At 35.4% G+C, this 15,458-nt stretch overlaps 1 protein-coding gene across 1 annotated transcript in view; it reads right to left on the bottom strand.

The window, feature by feature from the left end:
* Nox4 (NADPH oxidase 4) overlaps window positions 1–15,458 on the bottom strand; it is a 140,341-nt gene that overhangs the window by 71,235 nt on the left and 53,648 nt on the right. Inside the window, exons 9-11 of the mRNA XM_051148878.1 lie at window positions 12,771–12,987; window positions 10,585–10,749; window positions 10,387–10,449 (exon numbers count right to left, since the gene is read on the bottom strand). Coding sequence (XP_051004835.1) covers window positions 10,387–10,449; window positions 10,585–10,749; window positions 12,771–12,987 — 445 coding nt within the window. The remainder of the gene's footprint in view (window positions 1–10,386; window positions 10,450–10,584; window positions 10,750–12,770; window positions 12,988–15,458) is intronic.

The following is a 15,458-nucleotide window of genomic DNA, read 5'->3' as shown; positions in this document are numbered from 1 at the left end:
ATGAAGACTATTAAAACAACCCGAGAAAGGACAGTGAGTCATGAGCACTGACCCCTCTCACATTAATGCAACATGGCAATGCTGAACATTTTTATAAATATAAAATGTTACTGTCTACTTGAACATAAATAGAATAACACAAACAGTGTGTCACTGTATTTTTGGAAAATTTATATTCACTATTAAACATAAAATCCCTAGAAAAATACCTGCATGGAATTTTTTATAACATAGGTTAAAAGTATACTTTTATATTATGTCACTTACAGTAACATATAGAGTCTAAAGATATGGCCCAATGGTTTAAAACACTTGCTGCTCATTCAAAGAATGTGGATACAATCCCAGCACCTACACAGTAGCTCACAACTATCTGTAACTCCAGTTTCAGGGAATCTGAGGCACCCTTCTGATCTTCATGGGCACAAAGCACTCATGTAGTGACATACATGCAGGCAAAACACTCATATCAAACAAAATAAATAAATATAAACAAATGTAAGAAGAAACCACATGATCATCTTAAGATTACAAAAAATACAAATGATAATGCTGAAAATAAAACAAGTAGTATGCACAATTAGAAAATAATGGACAAATTTTTTGAAAGGTAGAGTGTAGTGATATGACGGTTTGGGAAATGAGTGAGGAAAATATTTGAAACTAAAATTCCCCTGTGTATAGGAAGGAGAACCACAAGAAGCAAAACCATCTTCATTAAAAAAACACTGGAGGAGCTCTGCTCTTGGAGGCAGAAAGAAGCAATAGCTAGAGTTCAAAAATGTCTAAAACTTACTATTTATATTTGTATATGAGTTTAACTCTGCCAAGAATTATCTCAGCGAGACAAAAAAATAGGACAAGTACCAATCCGCAAACCCAAAGGCAAGCAGAGGCAAAGCACAGAGGTCAGGAGCTATGGTCCATTGAAAGCAAAGAGTAAGCTGCCACTCCTTAGTTGAATAAATAAATGCAAGCATACTACAAGTCATGTCCAAATAACATGGTTGAAACTGAGGTTTATAAATACCCATCACAACCTGGACTGCAATCCAGGCTTGTCTATTTTAGTTAATAGAACCAGAGACTTAAGTGTGAAGCTTGAACTCTTCGCATTTACAATCCAATAGCTGTGGGAAAACAAGGGCTGATCATTCAGACTTCAAAATGATTTCAGAAGCTGACCACCTCCGATGTCACCACCATGGTCCAAGGCATCCTCATCCCTGCACTTGGCCCTTCATCTCCTCTTAATGTACCAACCAGATTCTGCCCAAAAGTAAGCCATATTACACCGTTTCTCTAGTCTGACTCTCCACTGTATGCTTGATTAGTCAAAGAAAAGGCCTGATATCTCTTGGGGACTATTTAGAGATGTGAACTGAACTTTCAGAGCCAGAAACACAGATGGATCACCAGAGAAATGTGCGCAACAATAAAGTAATAGGGGTTCAGGGAATCGATAATAGTGCACTTTGGTATTCAGAACTCATGGGAATGCCAAGGGAAATAAAACAAACAAGATTTAATCAAAGTATTACAAAAAATGAAGAAGAAATCCAGATAAATGGACGTTCTAGAAAAAAATGAAAAAAAATTTTTGAGTGTTTCAATAAAATGAACAGCAACATGAAAAGGTGATGATCTGTAAAGACCAGTAAATCCTAGAGGGAATTCAGTGCATTTAGCAGTAAGAAGGCATGTTGCGTCTGGAGTACTGCTATGGAAAATTAAGGTAAGTAACAGAGAAAGATAGGAAAATCTGATGAGCTGCAGCAGTTGCCAGAAGTGAAAAGTCAAGAAACGAGTGTCTTCATCATTTTCTCCTTGAAACCAGGAGGTGAGTGAGATATAAGAACTATTGGTTGAATAAATCAAATTAATATTAACCAGCCTATTTGTTCTAAACATGCTGCCTTATTTAGCACACATTTATCACAGAGGCTATCATTAGCCGCTGAGGAAACATTTTTCTTTCTCCTGGAAGACAGCCAAAGTACAGGAGTTAGGTGATGTTTAATTCTCAGGAAAAAAAAAAAAAGTCAAACATTTTGTTGGGTTCCATGGATACTAATCACTGTCTGTGGCTTTTACCACTGTGCCTAGAATACATAATGATGCACTCTGCCTGGCAGTGTACCTTCTCCTAAAGCAAAAGATGGATGAAACACAAAAATAAAACACATTTTAAGTGCTAGTTAGATGATTAAGACCAAAGATCAAATTAATTGACATATACTTACTTACTAGTTGCATTTAATGATGTAAATTTTAAAGAGTAACAACTGTAAAATTCTCTTATTTTTTTAATCTAAAAAATGAAAAGGCAAGCTCCCCAAAGTAACTATTTGTGAAATTAAAACATGAAACATAAAAATCCATGGAAGAGCAGGCATACAATGTAAAAACACAGACAAAAACAAGAGAATAACTAGATTCTGACTCATAGAAACAAATATCAAATCAGGCTATTCAAGCTTCAAAATAACAAATCATACAACTTAAACTACAGTTGTCAGAAAAGCATGTATATTTCTAAGTAAAAATAATGCTAGAAGGACATGGAGGTATTCAAGTATGTTTCAATTAATACTGAAAAAGAAAGATTGTATATTATTTCTATAATTGAGAATTAATATAAAAATCAAGGAACATGACATCTATGTCAGGTAACACTGAAGAGATACTGCATTTTGTAGTAAGCCTAACAACTTATGCTTCAAGTCTTGGCTTTTAAAAACTCATTTCTGATTTTGTTTCTTAAATTAGAATAGAAAAATCAACCATAATTCTAAACATTTTATTATTATTGAACACAGCTGGGAAACCCATTCATTGAGTATTTGAGGAACAAAGTGTAAAATTCTATGTAGGTATTAAGTCAATAAAGTTCTAAAGGGGAAAATATCATGCGACTTGGTTCCAGTTCTAGTTTTTGTTATCAATTGCATCACTTAAGGACTCTAGTCCATTCAACAGTTTAAATTTTTGGCCCTTTAAATGTATCTTGAACAGGAGATGTTGTAGCTTAAATCTATTAATAAATGAGATATGTTTAATTTCAGGTTCTAAAAGGAAGTAATTTTGCAAAAACAATATTGTTTTGAGATGAAATTTGTGATTGTCACATTGTGCTGTTCAGATCCTTCATCTTCCTTTCAATTCTTCTGAACTGTCACAATCAAAGCACTCAGGAATCTCCTAGCAGTGGAGTTGGCTCCCCGCTACTGGTTTTCTACTGGGACTTTTCATAGTAAGTAATATTCACTCAAAATTTCTTCTTCATAAAAATCTAAGTTCCTTGCCCCGAAGCATCTCAAACTCATGGACAGGCCAACTGGGAGATAAGAAGCTTGGGGCCTCTGACATCAAGACAGTACAGTTTTGAAATAACACTTCATCTGAAGAGCTCTTGCCAGCCATTTTGAGATCCCCTCTGTTATCCTACCACACTGTTCAACTCCTGGCTGCATTCTTGTCTGTCAAGCCTTACCAGATGCTGCCCTGAGCACAATTCCCAACAAACCAACATCATGCAGTATCTCTCTTGTCCTAATTTTGGAAGCTTAATGCTTCTATTTTCCCTCTCTCTCCTCTCCTCTCCTCTCCTCCCTTCCAACCTCCCTCCCTCCCTCCTTCTCCCCCCCCCTCTCTCTCTGTTTTTTCAAGGTCTCTGTGTCCTTGACTCACTTTGTAGACCAGGTTGGCCTCCTGAGTGCTGGGATTAGAGGTGTGCGCCACCATGCCCATTTTCTTTAAAAAATTTATGTATTTATTTTATGTATATCAGGGCTTTGTCTGCATGCACAGCAGAGAGGAAATCAGATCTTATTAAAGATATTTGTAAGGCAACACGTGGGAGCTGGGATTTAAACAAAGGACAACTGGAAGAGGAGCCAGTGCTCTAAATCACTGAGCCATCTCTCCAACCTCCGATCTTTCTGCTTTGCTTTTAAACTTACCTAAATTTCTTTACCACTGTTTTCATTATTGTTCTAGTTTATGCTTTATCTTCTCCTCAATACTTAACTTTGTTTCTCCTACATTTTCTTCTATCCCAGCCCGTTCGGTTTTCTCTTCACCCTAAATTCTTTGAATTTGATTATATACTGCACATTATTTTTGCCACTTGTTTGTTGTTTCACAGGTACTGGTGATGGATTAGGAAGGTTTAATTAATTTTAAGTATGTTTCCACATATCGTTTGCTTTTGAGTTGCTGTTACAACTGCTTTTTCTTCTTTCCTTTCTGAATGGCACTTGGGAGCAAGCTCTCCAGAGTTGGCTGCTATGTTGGGGAGATGGTTCTTTATTTAAGAGTACTTCCTATTTTGGCAGAAGACCAAAGTTCAGTTCCCAGCACCAAGGTCAGGTGGCTCAAAAATCACTTCTAACATCAGGTTCATTGGATCTGATGTATGTGGTCTTTGCAGGTACCTCTACAAATACATTCATACACACACACACACACATACACACACACATACACACACACACACATACACACACACACCCATTAATCTTCTTTAAACAAAAAAATATGCTGACCAGCAAGAAGAGTCCCCTCCCAAAAAATGGAAGAGATACCCAAACAATCGATACACAAAAGACAAAGCAGGAACACAAAATATCATGAACAAGGCAACATGCTTCCTATGAAAGATCATACCTCCCCACTTATGGATTCAAAGATATTACAATGTATAAAATGCAAAAGTTTACTCCTGAAAGGATTCAGTAGTCACAAAAATAACTGAAGCAAGCAGAGACAAGAAGTAAAAAAATCAATAGAAGATCCGGACTAGAAAGCCATCAACAGAGAATATAAGGTCAGAAAAGTAAATGAGAAAATTGTCAATATGTATGAGAAAATTAACAATATGGCAGAGAAAGTAGGTAATAAATTAGTTTTTGGAAAAGATGGAATACAGAGGCTCTGGCAATAAAAAGGCAAATGAATAAAACTGGAAAACAATAATGAGAGCATCACAACAGACTCAACAAATAGAGGAACGAATGGAGAAGATGAAGGGAAAGGGGAAGAAATTAGCACATTCAAACATTAATAAAGAAATATAATAAAAGGGTATGACCACAATTTCCATGAATTCTGAGCTCTATCATAAAACCAAACATAAACATTCATAGTGCTAAGACTAAAATTAAAGACACGGAAAATCTACTCAATGAAATTATTAGAATAAAAGTCCTATAGAATAAAAACCTAGGTGTGCAGATGGACACATAAGCTCAGACAGCATGAAGAACACCAGGTAGGCATGACAGGAGAAGGAATGCTCACAGTCAGTGCAGGAAAAATAACACAAAACACAGAAACATGGAAACTGCAAGAGAAAAGCCATAACACAAAGAAAAGCAAACACATCAGGATAGCAGACCTCAAAACAGATACTCTAAATGCCAAGAAACCAGGGAATCTTTTCACGCATTAAAACTGAATAATTGCCAATGAAGACTGACATATCTAACAATGATGTCCATTTAAACTGAGGAGGAGTAAGGACATTTTGAGACAAGAACTGAATAATGCCCAGGACCACAGCTCCTTGTCATGAATCTCAGAGGCCCTGTATTCATAGTGGAGCTTCACTGAGCTAAGGAAATGTCCTGTCACTGTTGTCTCACAACACAAAAGCATGTATTGTTTCCCAAAGTAGTTTCTAAACCAAAGAGCTTTTCTCAAACAACAACATACATTTTCTGCCATGCGTTGGTATTTCAGAGGAAAAAAAAAAAAAAAAAAAACCCACGATTTTCACATAAATTGAACTCTATGTAAAACTGGCATTTACTTGGCAATTTTAGTAACTTCCCTTTGATTCAAATCTAAACACTATTATCTGAGAAATGATGACAGTGAACATGAAGAAGATAATTCTGGTTTTGAAAAATAGTCAAATCCCCTTTCAAAACTCTACACTACAAGACTGTATTTGGGAACATGTGAAAGAGAATTCAGGCAGAGTAAGCAAAATCTATTTTTACATTTTGATGTTGACAGGAGCATATTGTCTGTCTCCAAATGCAAATCAGCTGAGAGGGAGCAGCTCACACTGACATGAGACTGGATTCCAGGAATCCTTGTGAATACTCACACGCTCTGGGCTCTCTACTTTATTCTAGGTTCTGTCTTCTGACAGTCACCTCAAGGAAACACCCTGGAGTCCTTGGGCATCCGGGTTATAGTAGCCAAGAGCTGATCTGGCCCTGTGGTTATCAGCAGTGCAGAACTGTTCCACTTGACAGACTTAGGTTTATTGGTAGTCATTCTAGAAGGTGCTCTTGGCATCTATCAGAACAACGCTACAGATGTCCCCAGATAACACGCTATTCAAATAACAAGGACCACATCAGGTAACTGTCTCTCCAAAAATGCCAAGGTCAGTACTTTATAGCTATGTTATTACTTTAATTACATCTAAACAATAAAAATATCTGATTTTAATTTGGATTATCTTATTCATCTAATGTTGTGCCTGGAGTGGTGTCTGTGTTGTGGTTTTTGTTTTGTTTATAATCATATATAGGAGAAGAGTATGCAGTTTTCAAACTGAAAATGGGACATTTGGCTATTTGACAGTTTGGCAAAACACATGAAAATCTGTCATATAGATGGAAGATTCTGTCTCTTGCCTTGAGATTCCAAAGTATAGAAATGAGAAAAGCTGTTTAAAAAGCAAAGATTTCAAAACTGCATTTGTTTCAATATAATAAATATATGATGCTGAGATTTCTCTCAGGAGTGTTCTGATCTGTATTGTATTTTCAAATGCAGCTCACTGAAGGTCATGTGCAAGATAAAAGCTCTCCAGGTTTATGAGCTCTGCTTTTTTGTGTGTTTCTCATTTTGGCTTGAGAAAGGAGCCTTGGAGAAGCGAAATGTTTTATCTAAAAGCCTCACTTCTTTGTATGTCAGGTGAAAACACTTATATTTTTATTTTTTAGAAAACATAAAATATTTAACTTAAAGTATCAATTCTAAACAGAGAGATACCATCTATATTTTTGTTGAAGCCAGTTGCTCCTTAGTGGCATGTTATGCTATTTTGTCCATTTGGATCATGTTAGAAAATATTTCTTTTTATGAAAAGAACACTCCTATCTTTGTAGTTGGCACTCAATAAATGCCTTCATTTTTAATAACCTATGTTCTCTGTTTAATGCTATGTTTATGAAACAAATTTAAAAATAAACTCTCAAACCAACAAAGAATTTCTCAAGGAATGTAATGACTATAAACAGTATGCCCCATATCCGAAGCCATCTAAAGTTAGTTGTGTGTTTTCTCCCTTTTTAACTTCTACATCTTTTTTTTTTGATAACAGCTTCATGTTTATGGATGTATGAAATCTGAGAGATGAAAATATGTCTTAAAACTGTCAGAAGCAAACATGATTTATAAGCAACTTTACAGTCAAATATTTGTTAATCAGATACATTCCTGGGACCTTGTAAAAACATGCAAAACTCCAGAGGACTAATGGGTGTGACACAGCAAACTGGTTTCTGATAAGAACTGTGTCCTAAGGGCTCCAAAAGTCCAATTTTATATTCCATGCCAGTAGCTAATCTTCCCTATTCCTTGTGACAAATGCTTCCCCTTTCACAGTAGTCAAAGCCCATACAGCAGCAAATGAAAAAGTATTCAGAATAACTCACCATCGGTCCAGAATAAAACACTATAAATCCATATAGTTCTGGGCCAGTGCTGCCGTCTACTCTGATAGAACTAAACATCGCTCACTATATCATTAGATGACAAACTACTTTTCTTTGCTGACTATGAAAAAAGTTTCATTCACATAGACAGCATACAAAATGTGAAATAATTCAAGCAAAAGCATCAGTTTTTTTCTTTTGAATATATGGCTCCTGATTTTATTCTAACAAATTGACACATGCTTGTTGTTTCTTTTATTCTTTAAGTATAGAATGTCTTGGCACAGCTGTTTATGGAGGTGATTTCAAGGCATAAACTCAAACTAAAATTAAAATTACAATGGTATTATACACAGGCCTGATACTTTCTGTACTTCCATGACTATTCTTTATGCTGTACTTGCAGCTCTCTTAACCCCCCCAAATCTATTATTCAGAACTGATTTAACCACAACAATACATTGAGACCCAACCATCAGAATAGGTAAAACAACACACCCACGCATTGTATATTTTCAATATAATACATGCAATTTAAGAGTTATTTCCAATTCTGATGGGTAACAGCAATTGAGTCGCTGGTTCACTCAGGCATTTAAGTTTTATTCCTTCTCAAGTCTCTGATGGGGGTTGAAAAGCAGATAGTTTAGTTGGTTAAGGGATAAGATCTTTTTAGATCAAAATAGATGATTTAAGTTAATAGAGATGACATATGATAGATAATGATTATCATTCAGAAATTTAGACATAACAAGATAGGAAAGATGTTTAAAGTTTGACAAATACAAGTAGCCAAATCACTATGAATGCAACATTTACATAACACATGATTGTCTCATAGTTCTTTCTGCTGTATGTAGTTTATTTTATTCATCTGTAATAATATAAAGGTATATATTAAAAAGAAACATAATAAAATAATTAAAATAAGAGCATTACTTCCAAAACTCCAACCTTAAACATAAGCATTTGACATTATCAATTTTTCTGTCTCCCTAATATGTTAGAATTTACTTTTTGTATATACATTTAATTTGTAGTCTTTATTCTTACCTATATCAGAAACATGAATTAAAACAACACATCAGACATTAATAAGAGTATTAAACAAACTGTGTTTTCTAACATAATGGAATATTATGTAGGTGTTGAAAAGATTAGGAAACATACAAACATAGTATTAAAATGTGAAATTGTTCATGGTATAGTGTTGAGTGAAGTGAGCTGGGAACAGAACCACGTGATCTAACAAGCAAATGACCGGCATTTGCCTATGCTGAAGGAGATGGCAAAATATCCAGAAATATCAACGTCAAACTATAGAGAAAAGGGTATAGAAATGAAAAATTAGAAATACTTCTACTTTGTCTTATCCTGTCAAATCATGTGAAATTTAAATTACCTACGTTGATTCAGGCCTATACATCTTGTGATCTGGGAGCCAAGCAAAACCACAAGCTTGGCTCCCATCTATACTACACAGTGAGGTGACCACCTGGAGACCACCCATCAAACTCAGCAAAATATCTCAGATGCAGGAAGAGGCATATTAGATGATTCTCTCAATTTTATAGCCTAGATTTTACATAGACCATAAGATCTATATATAACACACACGATTTCATGAAGGAAGACAGAGGATTGAGAAAGGAGGGCATTTCAGATGCACATGGTCAAAATACATGATACACTGGACTAAAAGACATTTTTATCGTTGATAATTCTCTATAATGCAAATAATCTGAATTTTACCATACATTGGGTTAAAATATTTTATGATTATACTAATACAAGTTAAGCAGAATTTGTGATAATATTATTTAGGAAATCTACATTATTTATCCAATTTCGTTTCTCCAACTTTGTCTTCCTCATACATGGAGGTACCAGATAAACTGTTTCAACTTCTCTTACCACTACCTGTATTTTTAATGCTTCCACATCACCCACAGTCCTATCCCCCCTTCATACTCACCCTCTTATGAAAACTGACCATATTAGATACCCATCATAATTTGTGCATGGAATAACACAATATCCTTTTTCTTAAAAGACAGAAGCTCATACCTTTTACATTGTCCTTAACTCACTATATTGCCATAGATGACCTTAAATACGGGGTTCTCCTGCCTCCACCTCTGGAGTATTGGGACCACAGACATGCACCAGCACGCACAGTGTACAGGGATCTAGGGATACAACCTGCCAGTGTTTTATGCATGCTAGGGAAGTGCTCTACCTGGTTATGAACATCCCCAAGCCTTTAGCTAACACCAGGAAGAGTGAAACTATGAATAATTTTCTGTGCTTTAAAGCAATAAGACTTAATAAAAAATTTAAAAGCGTAATATATACTGAATAGTAGGGAATCACAAAATAACAAAGAACAAATAGTCACAAAGGTTCTGAATCACAAAACTACATTTCTTCATAAAAAAAAATAAAAAAGCTTACTAAATAAATTTTAGAATAAAGTAAAACCTGTACACACATCAATACATCCATGTGGTTCCTGTAGACGTACAATATGTGTATATATCCAGACAGGTGTGTATGTACAGACAGACATACATATGCCTGTACACAGTCATATATACACACAGAAACACAAACATATATATATGCCCATATGCACACACACACATACATTTGCATAATTAGATTCTTTGTAAACTAATTTTTTTAAAATTCAAGAAATATGTCTTACCATTGTGAGAGTAAATGGGTGGTTTTCTAATGCTGACACACTGGGACAATGTAGAATAATATACTAAAAAAGCAACAAACAGATAACATTTTAAATGGTCACAGGGAAATACAACTATTCCAAATACACCTGTCTACTAACTTTAACACATTGCCTAAGGATAAAGGATTGTTGCAAAGCCACTAAACACTGGCTCACCTGGCCAGGTCTTGCTTTAAAGTTCTCTTTGATCATCCGGAGTTCCATGACATCTGAGGGATGATTGATTACTGATATGATAGTGACAGGTTTGTTGCTCCGGATGCATCGGTAAAGCCTTTCCGCACAGTATAAGCACAAAGGTCCAGAAATCCAAATCCAGGTCTAAGGGGAAAATATCAAAAGCATGCTTCAAGAAATGCGTGACTGCATAAACAACCGAGTAATGATATTTCAATTTATAAATTAAACTGTAAGGTATTGGTAAGAAGGAGTGAAGCATAGCTGATGCTCTCAGCAAGAGAGAGTGGTCTACGATCATGCTGTGAAATGATAAAATAAATAAATGAAGAAAAGAAGAAGAGGAGGAAGAGAGAGAGGAGGAAGAGGAAGGAGGGGGAAGGAGGAGGAGGAGGAGAAGGAGAAGAAGAAGAAGAAGGAGGAGGAGGAGGAGGAGGAGGAGGAGGAGGATTAGTAGTAGTAGTAAGAACAGCAGCAGTAGCAATAGTAGTAGTGGTAGTAAATACAGAACCCTAACCTCTAAACTCAAACCTACATCCTAGTGTTAACTACCATTAGTATATGAGCATTTCTTCACACAATCATCTGTATACAGATGTTTATGTTGAGGACATACAAGAATTCTCTGTATAGCAAAGAAAAGCTATCACATCATATTTATCTGAGGATGATTTAGAAAAACAAAATCACTCTAACGTTTAGTAAAAACATGATGCGCTAAACATTTAATGAACATAACATAGATGTATAGATGTGCTTCAGGATTATATACACAATGTTAAATGTAAGGACATTTCTCATTTTTAAAACAGGACACACAGGTATGTTCCTATTACAATTTTTATATAATATAATATGGCCAATATTACACCTCTAAAAAATTGGCAGTTTGGAATGGGGAACTGCTGATGCCCATGAGCACAATCTTTCCTCCACGAAGGCACACGATAGCCTCCCCTTCTCTTTAATACTTTTGACTGAACTGCGATGTATTTATAGAGATATTTGTTTTGCTGTTTATCTGAGGCAGAGTTCATTGTGTTAATACAAGCTGCTTTGGGGCTTGCTTTCCTACTGCCTCAGCCTCTTGATTACTAGCTTAGAGGTGTCCGAAAACGCATATGATCTTCAGTTTCATTTTAATGGGCCCTTTATAGACTTCTTATTTACATAGTTGTCCTGACATTGCTCATTCAGTGAAGGCAGTTAGCTCATGCTCCGCAGACTGTCACAGTGAACATGACACTCGGAAGAGTAGGCGAGGCAGAATAAGCTCGGCTATGAAGTGACAGTGAACCTTTGGGCCAGTCACCCTGAGATGACCAAGTCCCATATCAGTAAGATGGAATTCGCCACATTTACTTTAAATAATATTCCTCATTATATGACATGTAGAAAACTGACCAGCTGACCCCAAAGTCATCTACAAACTCACTCTTCTTTGATACTTCTCTATTTTCTCACTTCCTCCATTTCAAACGCAGAATAGCGGGCAGCCCTCAGATGTTGGCAGCCCCCTCAGACAAGGGCAAACGTGAATAAGGGTGGATGTTACTGAATTATTTGAGAGGTGGTTGGAGAACTTTCCAAGAGCAGTATCTGAATTAACAATTCACATCCATACACTTCCTGTTCTACCACTTGCTTATAAACTTTGATCAGGATACATGTTTAAGCTTCATGTCTTCAGCAGAGATTGAGGAATTGCTTCAAAAGTTAATTGTAATACCAAAAGAAAGCATGCATACAGAGCAATTCGGTACAGTGTCAAGATTAGAGTAAACATTCAACAAATTAAATTCATTATTTATTATTTATAATTATGATGTTATAATACTATATGATAAGAATTGGTAGGACATTTTGTATTTTATTTATTTTTGTACAGTTTTTAAATTTAATCTGTATCTCTTAATAGCACTTGCTTCTCTCTGGAAGCAAACAGTAGAGGAGGAATATTGCAGTAAAATTGTATAATTATGTATTTTCTACATTCTAAATATATGCCTTTTGCCTTGAAGTATTAAACACATGCCACAAAAAATACTAATTTGCTGTCTGAATATCCTGAAATATTCTATAGTACCTGAAAACACATAAATGCAGTGTCAGAAAGTTAATGTGCAACCAGACTCAGCAGATCTCAAACACAGAATAAATCTTACCTGTGGAAAATGAGCTTGGAACTTGGGCTCTTCCAGGCACATCTTTACAGGTGTTTTCGCGTTACGATCTTCTAGTTTTGAAAGTCTTTCAGGAGAAAATCCATGAAAATTTTCTGAGATGTAGACTTGTAAGGAAATATCCTGAGATGGGGTCTGGTTAAGACTGATGCAGCCAGGAGGGTGAGTGTCTAAATTGGTTTGATACTTCAACAACCCACTGAAGTTAAATTGGATAAAAACAAGAAGATGGAAAAGATACTGAGTCAGGAGATAGAAGGGGTAAAGAAAAGTAATTTCCTTTCTTTTGGCTTAAATAGCATTTCATACAAAGTATTCAATGTGCGATCTATTTCAAAAGAAATAAAATGTCCTTAACTTTAAATAAATTCTTTAGTAAGAAGTAAGGGAAATATTTACTTCTCCAAATAAATGCTATGTTTGTGAGGTAGGAAAAAACACACTCAAGTTTCTGGATGTTTTTTTACTTGAACAAGCATGACACCAGTTAGGCATTATTGCATCAAGTTAGAAATTTTCATTTCAATAAACACTGTAAAAAAAACAAAAAACAAAAACAAAAAAAACCTTCTTGCTATACATCTTCAGGCTTAAAGGAAAGACAGGGATCACATTTGATCTGGATAAAACAGACTTCATGGTTCATGGAGGAATAATAAGTGAAAATAACAGGCAACAAAAACCAATTTTTACATACCCTTCAAGCCCTAAAGCTGCTTGCTTTTCAATCTTTCTGTAAACACAACCACATGAAACACTCGAAAGACTCTTCACAATGACATTTCATTGTTTCTTATCTTACTGTATTCTAATTCCTGAGTTTTGCATTTTTCTTTCTTTCTTTTTATAACTGATCTCTGTCTCTCTCTTTCTCTCTCTCTCTTTGTGTGTGTATGTGTGTGTGTGTGTGTGTGTGTCCACACACACGCACACACACGTATATATGCACTTCCATATATCATGAGGACAACTGGCAGCAGTCAGTATTTTTCTTTCACAATGTGAATTCTGGAGACCAAACCCAGGACATCAGACTTGGCAACAACTTTCCTTACACATTGAGCCAATGCACTGGCCCTGGGCTGTGCCACTATTTTCTATGACAAGCACTGAAAGGAAAAAGCAACTGCAGGCTTGCTGGGAAAGCCCAATAAAATAAACATCAGTGGGCTCATGATATAGCTCCATGACAGAGTACTCTCCTACCATGGAAAATGTGTGAAGCCCTGGGGTTAAAATCCAACAAAACACACACACACACACACACTGAGAGAGAGAGAGAGAGAGAGAGAGAGAGAGAGAGAGAGAGAGAGAGAGAGAGAGAGAGAGAGACAGAGAGAGACAGAGAGAGACAGAGAGAGAGAGAGAGAGAGAGAGAGACAGAGACAGAGACAGAGACAGAGACACAGACACAGACACAGACACAGACACAGAGACGACAGAGGCACAGACACAGACACAAACAGAGAGGCAGAGACAGAGTCAGAGATACAGACAGACAAAGACAAAGAGACAGAGAGAAACAGAGAGAGAGAGTAAAACCAGAGCATTCAGTCCATATTATCTGCTAACATGTCCAATGAGAAAAGCTAAGAATTATGATGTGTTTTGAATGACTACCATGTAAGAAATGAATGAGAAAAAAACATTATCAGTAATTTAAATATCAAGTGAATTTTTAAATAGGAAAGCTATTTGACATTAGGAAAAGAGAGCTAGTTCAAAATACATTTGAAAATTCTACAGATAAACAAAATCTTACAAAATCACATGAAGTAATCAGCCCTTTTCCTGTAAAATCTATGTAAGCAGAAAAAGCAGCCAAAAATATGTAATCACCTCATCTTTGAAGCCAAATCTTTTCTAAGGTTTCTAGTCAACAGGGATTCATCTATTCCCCGAATTGCTAGAATTTCTGTAAATAAATGTTGATTGTATTTTGAAGGCATAGCCTGGGGCTCTCTATTGACTTTTTATCTTAAATCAATAGTCTTCTGGGAGACTGTGACCCTACAGTAGATTGCTCCTCTTTCCCTTAAGTGGTCAACACATTGATGGGCAGAGGCATAGGAGCCCATTTGCTTGGATTCCTAATAATGGCACAAAAGACAATTTAAAATTACTTTCTTACATATGTACACTACTAATTTAAAAATTTTTTGAAAAGTTGCAAAATTTACTAGTAGTTACTTTCTTCTTGCAGCAAACAGTCTATGATATTTTAGTTAAAAATTGAAGTTCAATGAAAAAATACATAATGCTTATTGTATTGTGAATATATCTGATGACACTTTAGTATTACAATAACTGCCTTCATTTTATTAATAATTCAGTTATAAAACAGATTGATTCTATTTAAGTCTTAATTGATTACATATTTAATAACCATACATAATATATATATAATATATAAATATATATTATTTATATAGATTTATATATAAATTAAAATTATCGTTTGCCTATGATATTTGTTCTACAAGAAAAGCTTATTTTAAACGATCTTTTTTTTACACAAAGTGGAAGAATGTCTTAATATAATCCTCCTTTAAAGTAACAACTTTTTGAACTCTTCAATCATTAAAAGAAAAAAAAGGCTAATTGTTTTGAATTAGAAAGAAACTTCTTTTTCCAGAATTTTGATTTAATAAAGCATAAGGGCAAATATGA

The sequence above is a fragment of the Acomys russatus genome, chromosome 7, assembly GCF_903995435.1.
Source record: "Acomys russatus chromosome 7, mAcoRus1.1, whole genome shotgun sequence".
Taxonomy (NCBI): Eukaryota; Metazoa; Chordata; class Mammalia; order Rodentia; family Muridae; genus Acomys; species Acomys russatus.
The sequence above is the reverse complement of the archived record's forward strand: the minus strand, read 5'-3'. Positions and strand labels throughout refer to the sequence as shown.